At 39.1% G+C, this 23654-nt stretch overlaps 1 protein-coding gene across 1 annotated transcript; it reads left to right on the top strand.

The window, feature by feature from the left end:
- The first annotated feature begins 217 nt into the window (after window positions 1-217).
- Window positions 218-23243, top strand: LOC148878547 (uncharacterized). The gene is made up of 6 exons (XM_088956402.1): window positions 218-632; window positions 798-854; window positions 1423-1576; window positions 11851-11948; window positions 12050-12115; window positions 22720-23243. Exons 1-6 carry the CDS (start codon window positions 510-512, stop codon window positions 22756-22758), a joined length of 537 nt encoding a protein of 178 aa, XP_088812528.1. The 5' UTR covers window positions 218-509; the 3' UTR covers window positions 22759-23243.
- The last annotated feature ends 411 nt before the right edge of the window (window positions 23244-23654 follow it).

The raw sequence follows: 23654 nt of genomic DNA, 5'->3' as shown, positions 1-23654 counted from the left end.
GAGAACCACCATAAAAGTGGAACCCGCCATGTATAAGACGTGCGGTGTTAGATCATGTTAGTAGGTTGTTGGAATGTAATTTGTTAGCAGGTGGTCTAGACTCCAGTTGAGTGTTGAAATCTCCTGCCAATAAAACATGTTCCAACTCCCTACCAACTTGACATAACATTGCCCATGAGAACCACCATAAAAGTGGGACCTGTCATGTATGAGACGTGTGTGTCAGATCATCTTGGTAGGTTGTTGGAATATATTTTGGTGGCAGGTGATCCGGACTCAAATACTTGCATTTAACCTGCATGATAATTTTTGTTGATATTTTGTATCGGCCGATATAATAATATCGGTTGAGTAAAGACATAAAAGTGACTCGGATTTAAAGTTATAGGCTTATATAGGCTGTAGCCGCTTCCGCTTGACCGACAAAACAATATCTGCGAAACTACGATCCGGTCACCGTGAACGGGTTAATAGTTAATAGGACGACAGAGGAACGAGCGAGAGAGAGGATGGAGAAGGGAAAGGGAGTCGTGGCGCGAAGATGGGCCATAGATTTTACTGACAATTCAACCTCCCCTTCCTCTCGTGACATTCCAGATCCTCTTGGTTATGCTCGAGCTTCTCAAGATCAGGTTTCTCCCACCTTTCTTTTTATTTTTCTACTTCAAATTCATAAGATATCAGTTGTGTTATTTGTTTTCTATATTTTTATTGGTGTTCTTCGATCTACGTCCATGGATCCTTCTTGAAGTTCTGTTAATTTTTTTGACTACTTTTTCTTTTTTTTTTTAATGTAGGGTGATTCGACTGTTAGTCGTCAAAAAAAGGACGCCGAAGCGAACTGGAAAGCGCAGGTATTTTCGCCGTTGCTTCGATTAGGGTTAGGTGCTTAGCTTTAGTGTTTGATCTTGTCTTGTCTTGTACACTCAATCAGAGTCCTATGAAATTTTCTATCCTTTCTATTTATGGTTGTTTAGATTGGGGTTCAGGATTTGATGCAGAAACAGTCTACTTAGACAGCTTTCGACTTTAGCCGCCCAGTTTGTGAAGTGTTATTTTAGTCCCCCCCTCCCGGTTTCACTTCACTAGTTTAGAGGATTAACAGATTCAGTACCATAAGTGATCCAAGTGTATGGAGGGGAGACACAGAATTGGATTCAAGGGTTCGAAATCAAATGCTTAATAAACCTGTTGAGATTTTCCGGAAGTAGTTTGCAGATATTTGTTTTCATTTAAATTAGATTTGTATTCTGCTTTATATTTCTGAATTTTCTTTGTTTGACTTTGTCTATCTAGTGCATATTGTTGTACTTTCTGCCTTGGGGAAGTTTTATCAAATAATGCCATCTTTGACAAGCTTTGCCACTTACCAGAAGCAGAACTCTTTAAGGTCTTATCTTCTTCCCCTTCTTCTATGAACAGAAAGCTTGGGAAGTGGCGCAAGCGCCTTTCAAGAATCTTTTAATGATGGGCTTTATGATGTGGATGGCTGGAAGCACAGTTCATTTGTTTAGCATCGGCATCACTTTCTCAGCTCTTTGGCAGCCCATAAACGCCCTCCAAGGTGTTGGAAAGGGTGGGCCACAATACTAGTGCTACTTTACTTTAGACTATTTATTGTTTTATGGTAAATTTAGTGTTTTTCTTTGTTTACTATTTAAAAATGTTGAACAATTTGATAACTTCTAGTTGGTTGAAGGATATTGTAAGTTTGTAGCTAAGCTAAAGTTAATATTTGGGAAATTTACAGATAATGCGTATATAAAAGATTTCTCTTTCAATATCTATACACTTGAGGTGCTGATATATTTACTACTATCTTGATGACTCGTTGCCCATTGGACATGAAATTTGACTTTTGGATGCATTAGTTATACTAATGCAAATAAATCAAGGTTTGCCCAAAATTGCTGTAGCAACACTGGTTATGCCTTTCTTGAAGTATGATGATAAAATACTTGTTGCTTATACTTGTATGCTGAAAGAAAAAAAGGAACTTCATCTTTTTAATGCCAATTTAACAATGGATAAGGCATTAAATAGAACGGAATGGTGAAACAGTCTCAGCTTGAGATTTTAAGGTTTGCCCAAAATTGCTGTAGCAACACTGGTTATGCCTTTCTTGAAGTATGATGATAAAATACTTGTTGCTTATACTTGTATGCTGAAAGAAAAAAAGGAACTTCATCTTTTTAATGCCAATTTAACAATGGATAAGGCATTAAATAGAACGGAATGGTGAAACAGTCTCAGCTTGAGATTTTACCACCACACTAAGCAATGGATTCAAAATATGTATATAATTATATAAAATAAATGTATAGATTGTATTTGATATATGACCAACTAAGATTCATCAAATATTTAGGAGACAACCTACGGGAAGGTAGGTTTTGGAGCCCAATTGTATAAAGTTGTGCTAAGAGATTGGGTGTTTGGAAGAGAAATTATATCTCTTTGGGGGAAGAATAACCTTGATAGATCCACCTTAGCAAATTTGCCAATTTTCTACCTTTCAATTTTTAGGATGCCACAGAAAGAGGTGTGAAATTATAGATGATCACGAGGGATTTGTCGTGGGAGCCTAGTGAAGGAAGGACCACTTGGTCAAATGGGAAATAGTGTGTAAGAGAAAGGAGCAGGAGGGGTCTTGGCATAGGTAATATAGAGAAGAAAAATATAGCTTTTCTTGGTGAGTGGGTTAGATAGTGTATGTCCTTAGCTCCAATCAGAATGATGTACATTATGACATTTAATGTAAATGAATAAAGTACATATTTGATTCATGTTATTATGGTGTGTTTTTGTGTAATACTCTTAAACTGGACACTTATGAGACTCGTATTAGTTTAGAATCTTCACAGCCGTTGGATAGAACTTGGGAGATTTATCCTGCCAAGGCTGACACTGATGTGCCGCCAAGTTGGTTGGGGTGGCTTGTCTCAGCTACCAGGGTGAGACCTGAGGTACATGTAGTGTGGGTTTTCTTAAAACCCTGAACCGGACCAGAATTCCAGTATTGCCCTGGACTTTGGAGATAGATGGGCAAAACTAGAATGTTACACCTGACCCTTAGACTCGATTATGATACTGCACTAGGTGTCTAATTGGGTTGTCTTTGATATGCCAATCAGTGAGATCCTTAGAGGGGATCAAAACTTGGGTATGTTGGGATAGTCCGAGAATTCATCTGAGTGGGTGATCATAGTGACAGGATCAGCCCCTTTGTCAGACAAAGTGAATGACCGGGGATGCACTCTCTTATGGAAACCAAAACTGCCAGTAGTCGATTTCAACTGTTGAAATTTATTTTGCAAAATATATTTATATAGAGATATACATATATATATTATGGTTTCAAAATGTTTGCAAAATATTTTAATTCCTAGGATCCATGTGAGTAGAGAGTGCAACACTGTACCTTGCAGCCAAGGGAGAGGTCCTCTCTTGTCGTGTAGTATTTGATCATTATGGGCTGAAATGTTAAGTGTAAGACCATTGAGGGTAATACCTGATGGGCTAATCTTGCATCTGCTCACCAGTCATTGGGTTTTATAAGGTGGCTTGACCCAATGACCATTTAGTGTAAATGTTGGGCCCATTAAGAGCCCATGGTGATAGACTCAGGGGTTCACTGTCTCCTACAGTGAATTCGGCCAGGCCTTGTAACTGAGGGTAGGTTGAACCCATGTGGCTGATGTGTAGATCAATGTTTGGGTCCCACGCCATACAAGGATATCCAACTGGGCAGCAGTTTGGAGGATAAGTGAGCACATGGACTAAATGGGCCTAAATCCTAATTCGAATTGGCTTAATTAGATTAATTAAAAACTCCTAATGGGATTAGGAGATGCTCTCTTTAAGGCTATAAATAGAGGAGCAGGGCGAACCTCTAGTTCATCCTTCAGTTTTACTGATTCAAGAGAGAAGACAACATATAGTTGGACTGACGCCATCTTTTGCTCTTGCCTTCTCCTACTATTGCCGCCATTACCAGTTTAATCTCCACCTGTAGGAGCGATCAAGAAGAGTTATTGATATTATCTTTTGGAGAAAAGATAATCAGAAGTCTTGCTCACCTGCCCTCCATCGAGTTATTATTAAAAAATTCGATTCTTGCTGAAGAACCACCCTGTTGATTCTTCTCCACCCTACGCTGTGTCATCTTCAGTGGGAGTAGTTTTTTGATATTCTCCTTGGGTGTGAACACCTTCGTTGGGGGTTACTACTACTCCGTATCAGGTATATCCCTCTCCTACCTTTTGGTTTCAAATTTGGTCTAGTTTAGGTCTTGAAAATGCAGTTTTCTAAAATAGGGAATGTGATTCCCACATGGGAGAGAAATTTTTGAAATTTCGCCCAACCTACCTGCAAGGTTCGGCCATCAATATGATGGATCTCTCATCCCTTCAGAGTGGTTGTGAATATGGCCTTTGGAGAGGAAAAGACTTTGGCATGAGGCAGTAGAAAGCATTCATGGGCAAGTTGGCAATGGGGGGATGTTGGTGTGTCTTAATGGGCTACTTTGGCTTCTCCATGGAAAGCCATTCATGGAATTCTATCAGTTTGAAGCCTTATTAGGTATGATGTGTGTACTGGAGATTAAAGTTTTGTTCTAAGAAGACCTTTGAGTTGGTAACTCTACTCTTAAGGGCATCTTTTCTTCCTTGTATTTCCTCTCCTTATTTAAAAGTGAACATATCCAAAGATTTGCTTCTTTATCCCTATCGATTGTCATTACTTGGGACCTAGGTATAAGAAGAGATTTGAGAGACCATGATTTTAATTTGGGTTGCCTTGCTTTTAAAATCTTTTGACTCCTTTCTTTTGGATCCCTCTAAACCAAACAGTTGGGTTTGAACTCCTCACCCTAAGGGCCTGTTTTTCGGTGCTCCTTTTTTATCTTCTTTATGCCTTCCTCCCACCCATCATCCCTTCCCCTCTAAAGAAATTTGGTCCAAACCCATCCTTCCCAAGGAGGTTGGAACTTTTTGTTGGGAAGCCCTTCATGGGAAATTAATAATTTGGAGAACCTACAAAAAAGAAGACCCTTCCTCTGTATTTCTCCAAACTAGTATATCCTCAACAAAACTAATGGTGAGAGCTGTTACCACTTACTAATCTTGTGCCTTTTGTTGCAGGCTTTTGGGAAAGGTTTTTTGTTCTGTTAGGCTTCAGGTGGAATTTGCCTTTGTAGATGAGTAATTTATTTGACCTTGCAACCTTTAGATGGCCTAAGAGAAGGATTAGAATCCTGTGGAGATGTGCCAAGTGTGCTTTGGTTTGGACTGTTTGGGAAGAGAGAAATGCTAGAATTTTCAATGATAAGGAAAGAAATAAGGAAATTGTTTGGAATTGCACTATAAACAAGGCTATTCATTGGGCTAAAACTTTGGATTTATTTTCCCACTTTTCCTTTGATGATATTTGGCAAAATTGGGAAGTTGTAGCGAAATGTTCAACCAATAAGGATAGGCCTCTTTTAGTTTGGGTACCTCTCGAAGAATGATTTATAAAACTCAATTTTGATGGCAGTAGTCTATGTAATCCAGGGCAATCAGGAATAGGGGTGTTTTCAGGAATGCAGAAGGCTGCATTATTGCCTTAATACTTACATGGCAAGAAAAAACAAATAAAAGACTAAAATAAACAAGAAGCTGACTACCAACTAACATTGACATGACTAATACTAGTTGCACATGCTGTCCTATGAACAGGGTGGGGACCACAGCCGTGGGGCCCACATCAGTTTTCTCTACACTCCCCCTCAAGTTGGGAATAGATATTTGTCATTCCCAACTTGAATAGGTCCACCTCTAACTTCTTCCTTGGTACAACCTTGGTGAGGAGATCTGCAAGTTGCATGTTGGAGGTGATATACAGGAGACACTTCCTGTGATGAGACCCTCTCTCGGACAAAATGTTAATCAACTTCGATATGCTTAGTTCTGTCATGCTGCACCGGATTGTGGGCTATATTAATGGCCACCTGATTATCACAATACAGCATCAAGGGCTTCTCATAATCAACACCCAACTCTTCAAGTAGTGATTTCAGCCACTCTGTTAGCCATTGACCTGTATTCAGCTTCAGCACTAGAGCGGGAAACAACACTTTGTTTCTTACTCCTCCAAGAGACAAGGTTACTTCCCACAAGGGCACAATATCCAGAGGTAGACCTCTTGTCATCAGTACTCCCAGCCCAATCAACATCTATATAGACATCCACCTTCATGTGATTATTGTTATTGAACAATATACCTCTACCTGGGCATCTCTTCAAGTATGCCAATATTCTCTCTGCTGCAAGAAGATATGAGTAGTGACAGAGATAAAGATTCCCTATTTAGATCTAGCAACCTCAATACCCAAAAAGTACCACAATGCACCAAGATCTTTCACCTCAAACTCTTGATGAAGGAGCTGTTTGAGGGACTCAATCTCACTACTATTATTCCCTGTCACTACAATATCATCCACATATACAACAAGCAGGGTCAAAGAAGAATCCACCCTTTTAATAAACAGTGTATGATCTGACTGGGCCTGTACATAACCAAATTTTCCAAGGGCTAGTCTAAATCTATCAAACCAAGCTCTAGGGGACTGTTTTAATCCATACAATGCCTTATTCAGTCGGCAAACCTTCTTACCTGTCTCTGTATCATAGAATCCAAGAGGCATGCATGTAGACCTCTTCCTATAAGTCTCCATTCAGAAAAGCATTTTTAACATCCATCTGGAACAAGGCCCAAGAATAACTTGCTGCAAGGGCTAATAGAACTCGGATGGTGGTCATCTTGGCTACTGGGGCAAAGGTCTCCAAGTAGTCTATACCATATGTCTGAGTGAACCCCTTTGCAACCAACCGGGCTTTGTACCTTTCAATAGAGCCATCAACATTATGCTTCATAGTAAATACCCATCTACATCCAATCGGTTTCTTTCCTTTGGGTAGATCAACTAGCTGCCAGGTGTTATTTTTCAACAGGGCATCCATTTCAACTTTCATTGCATCTTTCCACTCTGGAACTGATAAGGCTTCTTGCACTGTTCTGGGGATAGGGATATCGACAATGGAAGTGAGATAGGACCTGTAAGAGGGAGATGGGCGATCATAGGATAGAAACTGGGAAATGCAGTGAGCTGTAGATGTGGTGCAATGCCGTTTCCATTTACGGACGACAATAGGGAGGTCAAGGTCATCCGTAGGAGGGGAAGTAGCAACAGTGGGAGGTATCTCGGTGGGCCCTGGGACTGTAATACCTGGATCTGGAGCCGCATAAGGAGCTGGAGCTGGCCTGGACTACTGATGATCGGGATCAACCTGCCTGCATTGCCTATGATAAACTTTGAACTCTTGATCCCTCTGACCACCCTCATCGTTACAGCCTTCATCACTCAATGGAATGGGTAAAGGAACAACCTCAGATGTGTTAACCCCACTCTCACTACGCTCCCCCTAAGGAAAAAGACCCAAATCCCCACTCTCACTGCGCTCCCCCTGAGGAGAAACCCTAGGATAATAGGGTGTCTCCTCAAAGAAGGTGACATCCATCGAGACAAACTTCCTCCCTGAAACAAGATCATAGCAGCAATGATCCTTTTGAGTTTGTGCATAACCGAGAAAAATGAATTTGGAGGCCTTGGGGTCAAACTTGGAATGAGGGGGCCCGAGAACCTGAACGAAACAAGTACAACCAAAGGTTTTAAGAGGAACAGTAAACAACTCGTCTGGGTATAGAAGGGTAAAAGGAGGTTTCATATCAAGGACCCGGGAAGGAACCCGATTAATGAGATATACTGTTGTGAGGATAGCATTACCCCAGAAACGGATAGGTACATTAGAAGTAAACATAATGCTTCTAGCCACCTCCAAGATGTGTCTATTCTTCCTCTCGGCAACCCCATTCTGCTGTGGTGTATGAGGACAAGTGCTCTGGTGAATAACCCCATGATTAAGTAGGTAAGAGGTCAACAACAAAGTATTCCTTTGCATTATCAGATCTGAGGACTTTGATTTTGACCCCAAACTGGGTTAGAATCATCTGATGAAAGTTTTGGGTTAGAGCGGGAACCTCATCTCGAGAACGCATAAGATGGACCCAAGAAAAACGGGTATGGTCATCAACAAACAACAGAAAATATCTGTACCCACCCATAGAAGGGATGTGATATGGCCCCCAAACATCAGTATGCACAATATCAAAAGAATTATTACTTCTTTTATTACTCAAAGAATAAGATGTTCTACAATGTTTGGCAAGCTCACAACTCTCACATCTCAACTTTGACATCTCAACAGACTCAAATAAAGTAGGAAACAAACTCTTCAAAGATCGGAAAGATAAATGACCTAATTGATTATGCCAGAGCATAACCAGACTCACAAACTGAGAAACAGAGGACTTCTTATCCACTGGCTCTTTCCAACGAGAACTCTCTCCGAGCAAATAGATCCCATTTGTCTCACGGTCAGTCCCAATCACCTTCCTCGTCTCCAAGTCCTGAAAAACACATCGGTCAGGGAAAAAAGTTACTGAACAGTTCATATGTTTGGTAATACTACTGACCGAAAGCAAATTAGTATCAAGTTTAGGAACATGCAAGACTGAGGATAAAGAGATAGTATCAGATAACTTGATGTCACCCTTGCCAGAAATGGGAACAAGAGAGTCATCAACAATGGATACTTTATCTCTACCGGAGGATAAGTGATATGTAGTGAACAACGATGGCAAGCTAGTCATATGGTCGAATGCACCTGAGTCTATTACCCAACAGTGTTCAGTATTACCTGGAGCTGAAGCATGGTAGGCTAAGGCTCGAGTACCTGAATGAGCAAATGCAGATGTGGCAGGGGCTGATGGTGACCGAGATGACTGAGCTGAACTCCCAACTTCATTTTTTAACTGTATAAGGGCAGCCCGAACAGTGGCTAAGGTCTTTGGGGGTGTGCCTTTGGTGCCTAACGAGGATGTAGAATCAGTATTCACAGCCACATGAGCATTACCCTTCTTATTTCTCAGTTTTGATGGGACTAAATGAGGGTGCAACTTCCAACAAGTATCTTTCGTATGCTTGGGTTTCTTGCAATGTTCACTCACCAGATCCCGTTTATCTTCCTTCTTCCTGTCCCTTTCTGTATCACCTCCTGACTTAGGTTTAACAACTGCTAGGGCTGGGGAAAAGGGCTGATGTTGCATCATAACTTTCCTCCTGGTCTCTTCACTATGCACCAGGGAGTATGCTTGAGAGAGGGTCACACTATCTCTAGTCAGTATCTGTTGCCTCACAATGTCATAATCTGAATTCAGGCCAGCCAGAAATTCAAACACCCTATTGGTCTCGACTTGCTTTTTATAAGTTTGTGCATCTTTGGGACTTTCCCACTCAAGAATTTCTAGATGGTCAATTTCATGCCACAGGGATTTCAAGGTAGAGAAGTAGACAGAGACTGGTTTCTCTCCTTGTTTAAGACTATTCACTTCACACTTCAGTTCATAGGCTCTGGCAACGTTAAGGGGCTGGGAATAGGTCTCTTTCATGACATCCCATATCTCCTTGGCTGTTTTTACCCACAAGTAATTTCAGTTGATATGTGGCTGCATAGAGTTGCACAACCATGTCATAACCAAGTAATTCTCTTGAACCCACTTGGTATACATTGGATCCTCCTTGGAAAGTTCTTTCACATCTCCCAAGAGGTAGCTAAGTTTTCCCCTTCCCCCAATAGCCATCATGGCTGATTGGGCCCATTCCAAGTAATTGGACCCATCAAATCTCACAGTTGTAATCTGAAACCCAGTCTTAGATGTACTACCATGACCGCTGTTCCCGAAAACACCTTCTCCCTGATTTTTAAACTCCATTCGTGGTCAAGAATCAGTAGTTAAGAACTATTAGGGTTATTACAATAGAAAACAGCACTTGAACAGTCGATCACAATCAGAAATCAGTATGAAACCAGTGCAGGTCTGATCTGAAACCAATCGGCAATCACAGTATATGTAGTCCGTACAAGTTCTCACCCCCCAAAAAAAACTCGAAGCCAAGAAACAGGTCTGAAAACAACTTAGAGAGCAATCTGTACTGCTGAAACAGAATTAGGGTTTTGAGAGCAAACCCTAAAGCGAGCACTTTCCAAGAAAATAGGAGAATTCGGCCCAACAGTTAGTTCTTTCCGTAGGGTTAATGTCAAACCCTAAAAACATATCACCTCTGAGAGGAAACCCTAAAACAAACACTTTCCAAGAAAATAGGAGAGTTCGGCCGCTCCTCCTAGATAGGTCCAACCTATCTTGACTGTAGCAATCTCAAGAGAAACAAAAATAAGACTTACCCAGAGAATTCTGATCGCCACCTTCCAACATTGCCTGAAATAAAATTGATCCTCTAGTCTTGAGAGGGAAAAACTGATCTTGAACAGAAATCCTCTGAAATTCTGATCGCTGCCTTAGTACTGATCAAGGACTGGTCTTGATCCTTTTCTCTTCCTCTGATTCTTTCTGGTTATCAAAGATTCGATCCAATCTTTGGACTGCTGCTGTAGATAACCTCCAAGAATCAGCCGAAGAGAGCTTTTTCTCTATTTTTCCAGCCCTAGGCAATTCTCATGTGGTCAGCTGGATCAAACTCACATGAGAAGCCCTAATCTTGGCTCTGATACCAAGTAGTCGATCAAGACTACAATCAGCCTTGAATCCTAACAGATTTCAGATTTAGGAAAGATAGAAGAAAAGTAGGAGGAGGAAAAAGAGGAGAAGAACCAGAAGTACACAAAGGTTTGAAAGGAGGAACAGATTCAATCAATCTGCTGCCACCTCTCTCTTAATATTTATAGGTTATGTTCAGTACATAGGGGAAAGGACAGGACTGCCCTTAATACTTACATGGCAAGAAAAAAACAAACAAAAGACTGAAATAAATAACAAACTGAAATAACAAGCTGACTACCAACTAACACTGACATGACTAATAATAGTTGCACATGCTGTCCTATGAACAGGGTGGGGACCACATCCGTGGGGCCCACATCAGTTTTCTCTACATATACCTTGCTACTATTGATATTTTAATAAAAACTTTATTACTTATAAAAAAAAAACAAGGCTCATCATATGTGAATATGGCATTGCATTGGCACAAGACAACCAAATTTCAGAAAATTGGTGGTGTTGAACTATCACTAGTCAACTGATATAGAGTTGCTACAAACTAGGGGTACATCAAATAGTATTGCAATATTTCCTTGATAAACAATGGCTATAACTCCCTATCCTAGTATATCAGGCCTAGCTTTATATTTGCAAATACTGTAAATTTAATGTTCAATATCATTCTTTTATTGTAAACTTGCAGTCCATATTAACTTCTTCACTTCTTCATGAGGTAGCATTAATATCTTCAATTTAGAAGGTTTCTTTTTTTTTTTTTGGTTGACTACTCAGCACCTAGACACTGATTAGTCATTGCATCAACTACATTACTACAGAGGCCAAAACAACCAACCGTCACCTCATAGCATTGATAACAGTGCAGAAAATAATGTCATTGCCACACTTTTTCACATGCTGGCTACATGCCGTTTCTCCTTTACCCAATATGTGCTTTTCAACTTCAGAGGGCGATGCAAATGGAATTGCATTGCCTTACATAAGGAGAGAATAAACAAAGGTTGTTATGCTATCTTCTGTTACTTATCCTAAGACATCGACACAGTGCTGGCATCTGTATTTCCTTTCTATTTTAGATGCTCTTCTCAGAATAAGTGATATCTGATTCTGATTTAATCATTAATTATTAACTATAAAAAAGCTGATTTAATCGTTTTAATGCCATGTTTTCAGTTTTTGAGCCTTACAAGGATTCAAAAGTGGATACTCTTGGACCCAAGCTACTTTTCATTGCCCTGAACTTGGCAGGTCTGGCATTGGGTGTCTGGAAGGTGAGGACACTTTGCTATTTTTTAATGCAAGGTTACCTTCCCAATTTGAAGTGATCCGGTATTCCTGTTTGTTCATTTCAATGTTTATTTTCTTTTGACAGCTTAACACATTGGGTCTTCTTCCAACACATGCATCAGACTGGGTATCATCGTTACCCCCTGCTCAGGTGTCTTTTCCCTTCCCCCTTTTCTTAATAAAAAGTTTCTTGTTTCTGGAAACAAATGTGCGAATATGCTTATATTCCATTGCATCCATTTCTCAATCCATGTACAGACCTTCATTTAAGAATGGCAGGAAAAAGATTATACTTATGAGATTATTGAAGCCTCCACCCTCCAAAAAAAGGAAAAGGTAAAAAAAAAGAGAGAGAGAATAAAGGGAAACAAAAAGCAGCATAGTTGTCAAGGTGGCACCTAAGCAATGTGTAGGCAACTAGGTCTTTTTGGAAAGGGGTCATTATATCACATTATTAATTTATTATACCATACATGTTTGATGCCCTTTTAGGCAAGGAAAAATTGAAGGCGGGACATTATCATATGTTGTATTTTGTTTGTGCTCTATTAATTATAAAACTATATAGCATTTAAGTCTGTTCATTATTTGTTTGTTTGGATTCTTGCAGCAATATTTTGTTGATTTGATTTAATGTGCTCTTACTTATTTGTTTGGATTCAGTGTGTTGGACTACTCATTTGTCTAGATTAAATATCCTATTGGTCTGTTATTTTGTGTATTTGTTTGTATTCTTGGTATATGATAATTCATTATTTTAAACGTCTACTACTTTGCTGAATGAAATTGACTATTGTGTATGGAAATTGATTTTAAATTAATGTTGTGAGCGAGTTTAAGTAGCCTCATATTTGTTGTTTCTTATTTAAAAAATAATAAAAAAAACAAAATTTAGAGGAGTCATAGACACCTAAAAGAGTTGTAACATCCAACAAAATATGAGTCCAGATCTGAAAAGTTCTAGCCTCTAGGCTTTGCCACTTTAATAGATCTAGATTCAGATTTGAGTGGATCTATAAGCAAGATCCATATGACCATATCTCGTCCATTTTAATATAGCCAAATCTAATATAACCCTTTTTTATCCCATAAAAATATCTATATGAGTTATATCCAAATATAAACTGATCTACTTTTACTCAATTGACTTTGTAACTAAAATCTTACCAAGTATCAATGTTTCCAACCCTATCTATAAAAAAAAAATCAATGTTTTCAACCCATTGTTAACCTAACATGTATAACTGGACGATCCATCACCATTTTTATCTCCTAAAAGCATCTAGTCCATTTTCATATGGCCAAACCAAACCCAACCCTTTTTATCCCCTAAAAGTACCTATATGAGTTAAATCCAAATATAAACTGATCTACTTTTACTCAATTGACTTTATAACTAAAATCTTACCAAGTATCAATGTTTTCAACCATTTTTAACCTAACATGTATGATTGGATGATCCGTCACCCAGTCAAACTTCTAGGTCCATTTAGTCCATGAATTGTTTGCTTACAAAAACACATTGACTTAGACAACAACCTACATGATGTTTTAAGTCTCAACCTTTGTCCCAAATTATAGCCATTGGAACTTGGGAAAGTAAGATGTTTTGGGCCTTTTGGAACATATAACAATGTACAATTCTTTATTGTAGTTTAAAACATAAAGTGCCACTAGATGCCATATATGACAACTGAAGTTGAAATGCCCCCCTATTGGGGGAAATGCAGGGGAAATGCCAAAACGTTTCCCCAGCACTCCCATGCACATAACCTGATGTAAGGGTGGTACAAGCATTTGAAGTTAAATCTGCCCAACTAAACATGATTTTGGTACTATGAAGTCAAAACACCTATGTGGCGCTTACATAGACTCTAGGGCTGTAATGGATCAGATTCGGATCGGATTCAGCAACATTCAAATCCATTCCGATTATTGGAAGACCTCGAATTCGAATTTAATCCGGCTCTGCTTTAATTTTTTAAATACGAAAAAATTAAGAAGCTAGTTACTTTTCAACGTTTGTATATAATAAATTAATATAAATATAACATACTGAATTTATTATATATATAATGTATAGTAGTATATTATAGTATAGTATTCACTGGTACTATTCACCGGTTCTGTTCACTTTACTGTTCACACCGTAATTGGTATCGGAGCCATTGATCCCTATCTAACCTTCCTTCTCTTGTACCTACCTTATTAGGATTTCCTCTTAACTAGTTACTTCCTAGAACCCAAAGACTAGTTTCTTTGGAGATATCACTTGGCTAGAACCCAAGTTGGACAGCCTAGACACCTGCCAATTTCACCAAGGCTAGAACCCTTGAACCAAGGTTGAAGTCGTGTTTAGGCTGTGAAGAATTGAAGGCCGCTGCAGTTGATTGACCACTATTGAGAGTGGTACTAGTTCGTCCCTAACAAAGTCGATGTCGATAAAAAATACAGAAGAAATAAACTATAGTAATATAGAAAAATCCTTACAAAATTGGACCATACCCAAGGTTGCACCCTCGGAAATCTATAAGAGAGGCATGTTTAGCTTAAAAACAGATCTTAATGTAAGAACTGTAGAAAGAACTGTAGCTATAGGAAATGAATCAGAAACCTTTCCCCTTATAGATAGACGAGTAATAGAAAGCTATAAAAAGAAGCCCGATTGTCATTTTCCATCTAAATTCCATAATATAATATAATATAATATAATCTGGTGGCATAACTACTTGATCGAAATAGAAAGAGAATTCATCATATAATATAATATTATATTATATATATTATACAATACAATACAATAGTTTTATAATATAATATAATATAATATTATACTATATTATATTATATTATATTATATTATATTATATTATATTATATTATAAAACTATTGTATTGTATTGTATAATATATATAATATAATATTATATTATATGATGAATTCTCTTTCTATTTCGATCAAGTAGTTATGCCACCAGCCCTTTAATTGTCCTGTCAAGGACTTAGTAATTACTGTGGCAATAACCTTTTCATCATTCCCAACTAATTTACTGGTGCTGGCATACATCGTCATGTGATGTATCATCTCATGAATTTGATATTCAGATTTTCCATCTAAATTCCATTCGTAAAAGGTATTCCAATTATAGCCAACTTGGGGCTTAACTGGTTCTTCAAGTAATAAATCAACTAACGTATGCCTAAGGTAATAAGGCATTTTGCTTTGATAAGAGATCTTATTTATCTCTGCTAAAGATTCTTCTAAGTCTTTAATCGATTCTGCATTTTCTTCTTCACAGCCCTCTTCCTCACTTGGATGGAGTCAAATACGAATCTGATACGATTATTAATCGGATGCAGATTGCAAATCCATATCCAATCCGATTACATAAACACATCATCTGAATCCGAGATAATTGGAACTGATGTCAGATCGGGCCTTGGATTTTTGGTTATCATTGACAAGCCTAATAACTCTAAGTGGGAACATGACACCTAAGTTCCAAAAAGCCCCACCCCTTGTGATCCATCCAGTTGAACCATCTTTCCCAATTAATGGGTCAGAAGTTAGATATTAAATCCTTTTTTTCTTGTGTTTTAACCATTTCCATCGTTAGTAACAATAATTCTCATATACCACACTTTTTTGTTTATAAATATGATGATGAATACATTATAGCAGAGACATGGCCAAATTTTTCTGTAAATTTTTGTATTTTTGCATTTTTACCTATTTTATATTTTTATTATACAATTTATGATGTCACGAGCCTAGACATTGAACTGGTAACCCACCATGGGCCAAGATGGTTGAACTGCTGATGTGGACCCAATCCTTTTCTATGTAATATAGATTAATGCTATGCTAATTATTTGTTTGAATTAATTGTTTTAGTGTATGTAATAGTAGAATTAGAAAACAATAAAAATATTAGAATTAAAAAAATGGACTACTTCAATAGTTTGTTCTTTTCTTTAGACATATCCATAATCCTTTTTTCTTAATTGTATAAATTTATTTTATAATCTAATATATGGAATATTTGGTTAGGAATGAGCTAGGCAGCTAGCCAAATTAATTGATTTATTTATTTTAATATTATTAGACATATAATCTTATATTAATTTTAGTATTTAGTTTTTTATATTAAATAAATTTTCTAATATAATAAATAGAGCATTGATTTAATACTAAATTGAATTAATAGATAATTAATGAGTCCAACTGCAGTGCATTCATTAACATCTGTTGTAACTTGCATGTTAAATCAAGATTTCAATCAATCATGTTAAACATTGTCATATGGTCTACTTACTTTTCATTGGTTATCATTTTACAAAGTGTACTTTCATGTTTCACAAGGTACATTTACCATCAAGACTTTAACAATGTTAAAGATGTTATTTTTTATGCGTCATTTTATCACTGGTTCATGTCTTTTGCTGCATGGTGCAGTTGGTTCACCGTAGAATTTGCATAATTAATAGATATTTCAATTGATGACAATTGAATTGCTGAAGTCATTTGCAATCAATGGCAACTGAGTTCTTAATGTCTTTTGGTTACTTTTATTTCTTCAAAAATGCAAATAAAAAAGAGAAAAGTTTTAGAGGATCATGGAGAACAAAGAGAGCCGCTGATTTGAACCCAATCCTTTTATATTATTTAATTTAGATTTGAGAAAAATGTATTCTTATTTAACCTGGTTTTACTTTTAATTTAATTTAAGGATAACATTTTCTCTGTTGAGCAATTTAATAGAAGCATTTAGTGACTCAAGTTGCTATGTATTAGGAAAAGTAAGGAACATAGGAGATAGTGTGGCAGAACAAAAGAAAAAAATGTCTTGGATTTGATACTCATTGGATCAGGAGAAGCATTGGGAGATTTTGGTTCGGTTCAGTAGATACCTATGTTGTCATCGTCGATCTTTGTCGATGTGAAGAAAGTAGGGAAGATGGAAGAAAGGATGTAGGTGCTGACAGCAAGTTTGGTTGGTAGGTTCGTGGCCCTTGATCTGGAGGTGGAAAAGGTTGAAGTTTGGGCCTTGTTATAGTGGGGTAAGGAGAAAGTGGGCGTGAGAAAATTGAACGGGGGGCTCTTTCTGTTCATGTTTCACAGCAGGGAGGCAGCTGAGAAGGTTTTAAATGCAGAGTCAAAAATTGAGAGGGATTTCGATCTGCAATTTGGTTGGTGGTACCCAGTGTCAGGAGTGATATCAGAGCTCAGGAGAAAGAGAGCAGTGTGGCTGGATGTGGTGGGTATACCTCTATATGGTGGAGTATTTTCACCTTTGAGGAAATTGGAAATCACTGCAGCAAATTCCTGAAATTCAATGACAAGAACAGAGTTGGGACAAGCTCGACATGGCTAGGTTGCTAGTGGAGGTAGAAGATATCTCCAGTATTCCGTTCAAGCTGCTTTTGAACTTTGCAGGTGAAGTTCACCACCTGAGAATTATGGTAGAAGGAGAGGACGGGATGCTTCTAAGAAACTTGCAAGCAGATACAAGTAGAGAAAACTGGAATTGTAGGGGGGAGAAGAAAGCCAAGAGCAGGGGAACCAGGGAGCATAAATGAAGGAGCTGAACCGTCAATCACAGGAGAACGAGGAGTCAGGGAAGGAGACTGGGAAGGGCAAAAATGTAATTAGGGGAGGCTTAAATAAAGAAAGGGAGGTGGAGGGGGAACATGTGGAGCTTAGAAGAAGAAAGGATGGGAAACCGGAGAGACCAAAGATAAGGGAGAAAGAGGGGAGAAGCTCAGTGGAGATAGGCCATGAGCTATCGAGCAATTGGAGGGGGCCCTACACTAGAAGAATTTAAAAGGGTATGATCACATTCACTGGCTTTAGGTGTAGCAAGAGGGAGGGACATGATCATTAAAAAGAAAGTTGGGAAGGCTAGAGGAGGAAAACGAAGAGACTCAAAGAAAAATGGATCTGGGTGGTGACCAATTATGAAACCGGAAAGAAAGTCTCCTATACCAAAAGCGGTGGCGGGAGGCTTAAAAAGATCAAGCCCAAGGTTTCTCAGTACCTTAACTCCCTAAGCGAGCCAAGAGAAAGGTGCAGCAGGTCGAGACAGACCTACATGACATAAAACAAAGTCAAAAGGATTCGGGTGGCATGGAAGCAGAGGCAATCTCAGTGGCGGAGGAGGGAGACCAGGTACAAGATGGAGATGCAAAGCAATCAAACTTAGCCGCAAACAGAGAAGGGAGTGCAGGACTAGCAGTGGTGGACGACCAGGCAAGAGAAGAAGAAGAAGAAAAGATAGAGGAAGAAGACCTAGCACCTATGCCAAGAAACGAAGAGGTGAATTCCTTGAATCCGGATTATTTGGATGGACCAGACAAGAGAGGTGAAACCTCCATGGAAGAACTGAAGAAGCCGAAGAGGAGAAAGGGGAAAGGGGAAAGAGAAAAAATCGAGGGGAAGATCCGGTTGAAAGAGTGTATAACAGGAGAAAAAGAGTGTCTGCTACGCCACAAGAATTAGGTGGGAGCGAAGAGGAAGGGGGGAAAAGGGGAAAGGGCGCAAGGAAGTCATCGGAAGATTCAGGGAAGGGAAATCAAGAAGGAGAGCAAGAACTAACTTAAAACGGGGAAGTGGAGCCCTCTGTCTGTTTTTCTGGGGAGGGGAAGGTTTCGAAAAAATAGCATTTGAACAGTTCAAAAAAAAGAAGAAAGAAGAGGAACAAAGAAGGAAACAGTGCCAAAGCAATACAAAGGCTGGGATGAAGACGGAGGAGAAGAGGTGTTTAGAAGATGATATCTGAGGATAAGTAGGGAGGAGGAACATAGCTGGGCAGTAGGGTAGAAGGATATTGAAGCTTTTAAGTTGGAACGTAAGGGGGCTGAGGGAAGGGAGAAGAAGGGCTCAGGTAAGAAATCTGATAAGAACCCATAGACAAGAAGTAGTTCTGCTTCAGGAAACAAAATTGGAGGGATTTGATTTAATCTGAAGAGAGAAATCTTCTGGGAGGATGATGGGGAGTGGGTAGAACTTGAGGCATTGGGACTTTAAGGGGGCTTGGTTATTATGTGGGATCCAGGAATCTTCAGGAGAATTGGGGAGGAAACAGGGACCTATTCAGTATCAGTTTGCCTACAGGAAACCAACGGAGGTTGAGGTGGGGTCTAACAAACATGTATGGTCCAAATGAAGAGGGATAGAGAATTGAGCTCTGGGAGGAGCTAGGGGAGTTGAGACAGAAGCAGGAGGATCCTTGGTGGGTGGGTGGGGGGGAGGGGTTAACATTGTAAGAAGGAGAAATGAAATGAAGGGGGGAGGATATGTGCTGGGATGAGGAGGGTCAACGAGTTCATCTGCAATAGAATTGATTGACCCACCTCTAAATGGAGGGAGGTTCACTTGGTCTAACGGTCAATGTCCAGCAATTCTTCGAAGACTAGACAGGTTTCTGTTCATAGGAGATTGGGTGGAGCATATGGGGGAAATGATCCAAGAGCCTTTGGCTCAGCAGATGTCAGATCATAAACCTATCATACTAAGGAAATTTGTAACAGATTCAGGGTGTAAACCTTTCAAATTTGAAAATACCTGGCTGCACCAACCAAACTTCATGGAATGGGTAGAGGAGAAGTGGAGAGGTGCATAGAGGGCAGGTTCAACTGGGCAGACAGTTTTGGAAAAATTACAGTTCATCAACGAGGAGCTCAAGGGGAAGGAAGCAAGTGTTTGGGGAAGAGGAGAACAGAAAAAAGGAAGTTCTGGAGAAATTGTCAAAGCTGAACAAGTTAATAGAAGATGGAAATAGCAGGAGAGAAGTTCAGGTGGAAATGGCCAGTCTGGAGAAAGAGTTAAGAGAGTCTAATCCTAAGGGAAGAAGTTAGATGGAGACAAAAATCTAGGGTTAATTGGCTAAAAGAGGGAGACAAAAATTCAGCTTTTTTCCATGCATTTGCAAGCGGCAGAAGAAGGATAAATTCGATAACAAGGACCCTAGTGGAAAAGGAGCGGGTGGAGACATGGGGAGAGATTCAAGAGAGAGTGGTAGACTTTTACAAGAGGCTATATTCAGGCAGACAATGGAGCTGGGTGTTGGGGGAATTAGAACCCAGTCATCTGAGTGAGGTTTCAGCAAGGTGGCTAGAAAGGAAGATTGAAAGAGAAGAAGTCAGGGAACCTTTGAAGAAAATAAATGGGGATAAGGCTCCGGGACCCGATGGCTTTAACTTTAATTTCATTAAAAGCTGCTGGCATTTCTTGGAGGAAGATTTCATGAATTGGCTGCAGGAGTTTTGGGAATCTGGAGCACTAGAAAGAAGGGCCAATGCAACTTTTCTTTTTCTAATCAATATGAAGGATGGGGCAGTGAACTTGAAAGATTTCAGGCTAATCAGCTTAATAAGCAGCCCATATAAGCTATTGGCTAGTAGACTGAAAAAAGTGGTTCATGAGGTGGGGGGAAACACAGATGGCTTTTGTGGAAGGTAGACAGATTTTAGATTGGGTGTTGGTGGCCATTGAATGCTGCATAGACTCAAGAATAAGGAGTGGGAGGCCCGGTTTGGTCTGTAAGCTAGACATAGAAAAAGTTTGACAATGTGGAGTGGGGTTTCTTGGAGGAGATTCAGAGGTTGATGGGGTTCGGGGAGAAGTGGAGAAGATGGATTTATGGCTGTATTTCTTCAGTCTCCTCCATTATCATCAATGGGGTTTCATGACTTTCATCGGAAATTTTCCAAGCCTCAAGAGGGCTGAGGCAAGGGGATCCAACCTCCCCCCTGCTGTTTGTATTAGTTATGGAGGTTCTGAACCTTCTTATGAAGAAAAGCTCACAGCTGGGTTGGATTGAAGGGTTCAAAACAGGTGCAAAAAGTCCTATTTATCTCTCATCTCAAATATGCAGTTGACACCCTCATCTTTCTAGATGCATCTGCTGATCAGGTGCTGAGTTTGAGAGCTATTTTAGCAAATTTTGAAATGGTGAAAGGTTAAGTAAATCTTGAAAAAGTCACTTTGTTGGAATTGAGGATATTAGCAGAAGCAACATGGAGCAGTTTGCAGCTGTGTTGAATTGTGAATTGTCAGATTGGGGAACCTCCTTTTCTATATCTGGGGATCCCAGTTGGTGCAAAGACAACTGCTGTAAACAGTTGAAGTCCTCTCTTAGAGCGGATAGAGAAGAGACTAGATAGGTGGAAGGCAAAGTACTTGTCCTTTAGGGGTAGCATTACCCTTATTAGGAGTGTGCTATCAAGCCTTCCAACCTATCACTTATTTCTATTGAAGGTTCCGAAGGAAGTAGCAAGCAAGTTAAAGAAGATCCAAAGGGATTTCTTGTGGGAAGGGGCGGGGGGTCCAAGAAGTTCCATCTGGTTAGCTGGGAAAAAGTGTGCAGACCTAAGTAAGGGGGATTTGTGATATCTGTCCAAGCCTCCAAGGTTATATAGACTGTCTGAGCATCAGATCACTATTGATCAGTGCTACGAATTGAGGGGGAGCAACTAGATTGTAGTCCAAGTGTCAGAAGATCCCTGCATGAGCATGAAGTGGATGAGTGCATTCAGCTGTTGAACAAATTAGAACAGTCCTATTTCTCTCCTACAGGATGGTCTTTGGTGGAAAGATTGTAAGGATGGTAGGTTCTCAGTGAAGTCCTTTTACTTGGATTTGATCAGAGATAATCAGGTATCTGATAGCATGAAAGGAGTGTGGGGGAATCCAGTGCCACCAAGAGTGGAGCCATTTGCTTGGCTGGTTGCTCTTGACAGTATCCTAACCACAGACCACTTGAAGAGGAGGGTTTTTCCTTCCAAGTTACTGCTGTTTGTGTAAAATGGACGAGAAGGCAGTGTTCCATTTGTTCCTTTCCTGCAAAGTGGCAAATTTCATCTGGAATTTCTACTCCTTCCTTTTTGGAAAGTCAGTTTTCCAGCCATCATCTCCTGCTGAGATTTTCTCTAGATGGCTGAAAAGTAATGGCAGCAAGAAAGCCAAAATTATGTGGAGCTGTAACCTTTTGCAGTTTGCTAGTCATTGTGGGTCCAAAGGAATAGAAGAATATTTGAAAACAAATCAAAGAGCATTGTGTTAATAGTTTCTGCTGTGGGGAAAATTGGTATCAGATTGGGTGCTGGGTCTTTTTTGCAGGAAACTTGATAGCAGAGTATCAAATTGGTATCTGATAGAGAACTTTTGGGGTATTCTGGGTTTACAGCCATGTAATGAAGAATCTTTTCAGCTTGTCTAGTTGTTATTCAATTTGGGTTGTCTCCTTGGCATCCAATGTTCTGTAACTATTATCTTTTTAATAAAATTCTTTCTTTTATCCTTAAAAAAACAATCTCTGTTATTGATAAAAAAAAGTTACTGATAAAAGTCTATTAATTTTAGATATCTTTGATAAATTAGATTCACTTTATTATTTGAAAGAAGAGTATTTTTCAGCAAAATGACGTTTAAAACTCCTGTTAGCTCGAAAGAAATAATGAGCAAATGTAGGTGATTTAGATTGGATCATTGAAACACAAGTATTTATGTTTATACATGAAATGATTGGAGATATTACAAGCAATTTCTTTTGGGTTCTATTTCTACAATCAGGATGGTAAAGTATGACCACATAAAATGTATAAAGTCAAATCAATAGCACTGTAAAATGTAAAGTCGCATGCCAACCCTGGTTTTCTTGAGGAAGATATTTGCTTTGGTTTGTATTGTATGGTTGGCTCATATTGTTTGTCAAGTCTCTCCTAACAAACACCCTTGTTTTTCTTGTATTTCAGGAAGTTGAATATTCTGGTGGTGGCATTCCACTCCGTTAATGCATTCTTTGGTTTGGCTGTGCATCATTTTTAGTTTGAAGGACAAGTGGCAACGGGTGTTACTGAAGCAGGAGGGAATTCTTTTACACTTGGAGAAGTCAGTATTAGGTGTGGTTCACCAGAGAATATATGCCACATGGTTGGATTCAATTTTTAGACCAAGGAACAATTTGTCGATCATGATCCTTGTGAAAGATAAAAAGCTAAAAGTAAAAACAGATCAATAGATGCTCTTTTGACCATTCAGTGGCTCTGCCTTGACAACCTTTTTTTGGCAACTTGTTCAACAGTGTGTATTGGTACTACATTGCTAATCTATTACCCGTTTACTTCTGTTGAATCTTCATTTACTTGTAGGGCACCTGATGGTAGTAGTTTCCCAAGAAGTGGGGAAAAACTAGTTTTGTTTATGATTTCTCCCTTTTTTTTTAGTAAAGAGAATAATATATTAACTTCTTAAGCAATTGACGGAATGCTTGAAGACATTCATTCCTCGCACATTCTTAAAGGAAGAGATTTCTTTAAATCCCAATGCGGTATATTTAAGATGACTTATCTGCCAATTGCCCAATCCAATAGGGATTGCCATTGTACTAGAAGGTAGAAGTTCAAGTTCGTCGTTGGCCTAATTTCAGCAAAGACATTGTTTTATAGCCTCCTTTCTGTTCCAACTTCCATGCAAACTAAAGAATGTTGCCGCTATTTCCATTTTCCTACTGACGAGAGACATGAGTGGGAAGCTTATAATTTATAAGGGAAAATCAATCTTAACCGTATAGTCAGGTTCTAAATTTTGAACTGCATTTTCAGGTCGTACATGATTACAAATTTAAGAGGTTGAAGCATCCAAAGGCTGTCATTTACGGATGCCTTAGAGAATAGAGACCAATTCACAC

The sequence above is a fragment of the Nelumbo lutea genome, chromosome 1 (genome assembly GCF_056320005.1).
Source record: "Nelumbo lutea isolate HS-2025 chromosome 1, American lotus-T2T, whole genome shotgun sequence".
Classification (NCBI taxonomy): domain Eukaryota; kingdom Viridiplantae; phylum Streptophyta; class Magnoliopsida; order Proteales; family Nelumbonaceae; genus Nelumbo; species Nelumbo lutea.
The sequence above is the reverse complement of the archived record's forward strand: the minus strand, read 5'-3'. Positions and strand labels throughout refer to the sequence as shown.

Coding starts and splice junctions, on each gene's coding strand:
- LOC148878547 (XM_088956402.1), top strand. CDS start 510: ATGGAGAAGGGAAAGGGAGTCGTGGCGCGAAGATGGGCCATAGATTTT. Junction 11,949..12,049: donor TGGCATTGGGTGTCTGGAAG/GTGAGGACACTT, acceptor TTCTTTTGACAG/CTTAACACATTGGGTCTTCT. Junction 12,116..22,719: donor CATCGTTACCCCCTGCTCAG/GTGTCTTTTCCC, acceptor CTTGTATTTCAG/GAAGTTGAATATTCTGGTGG.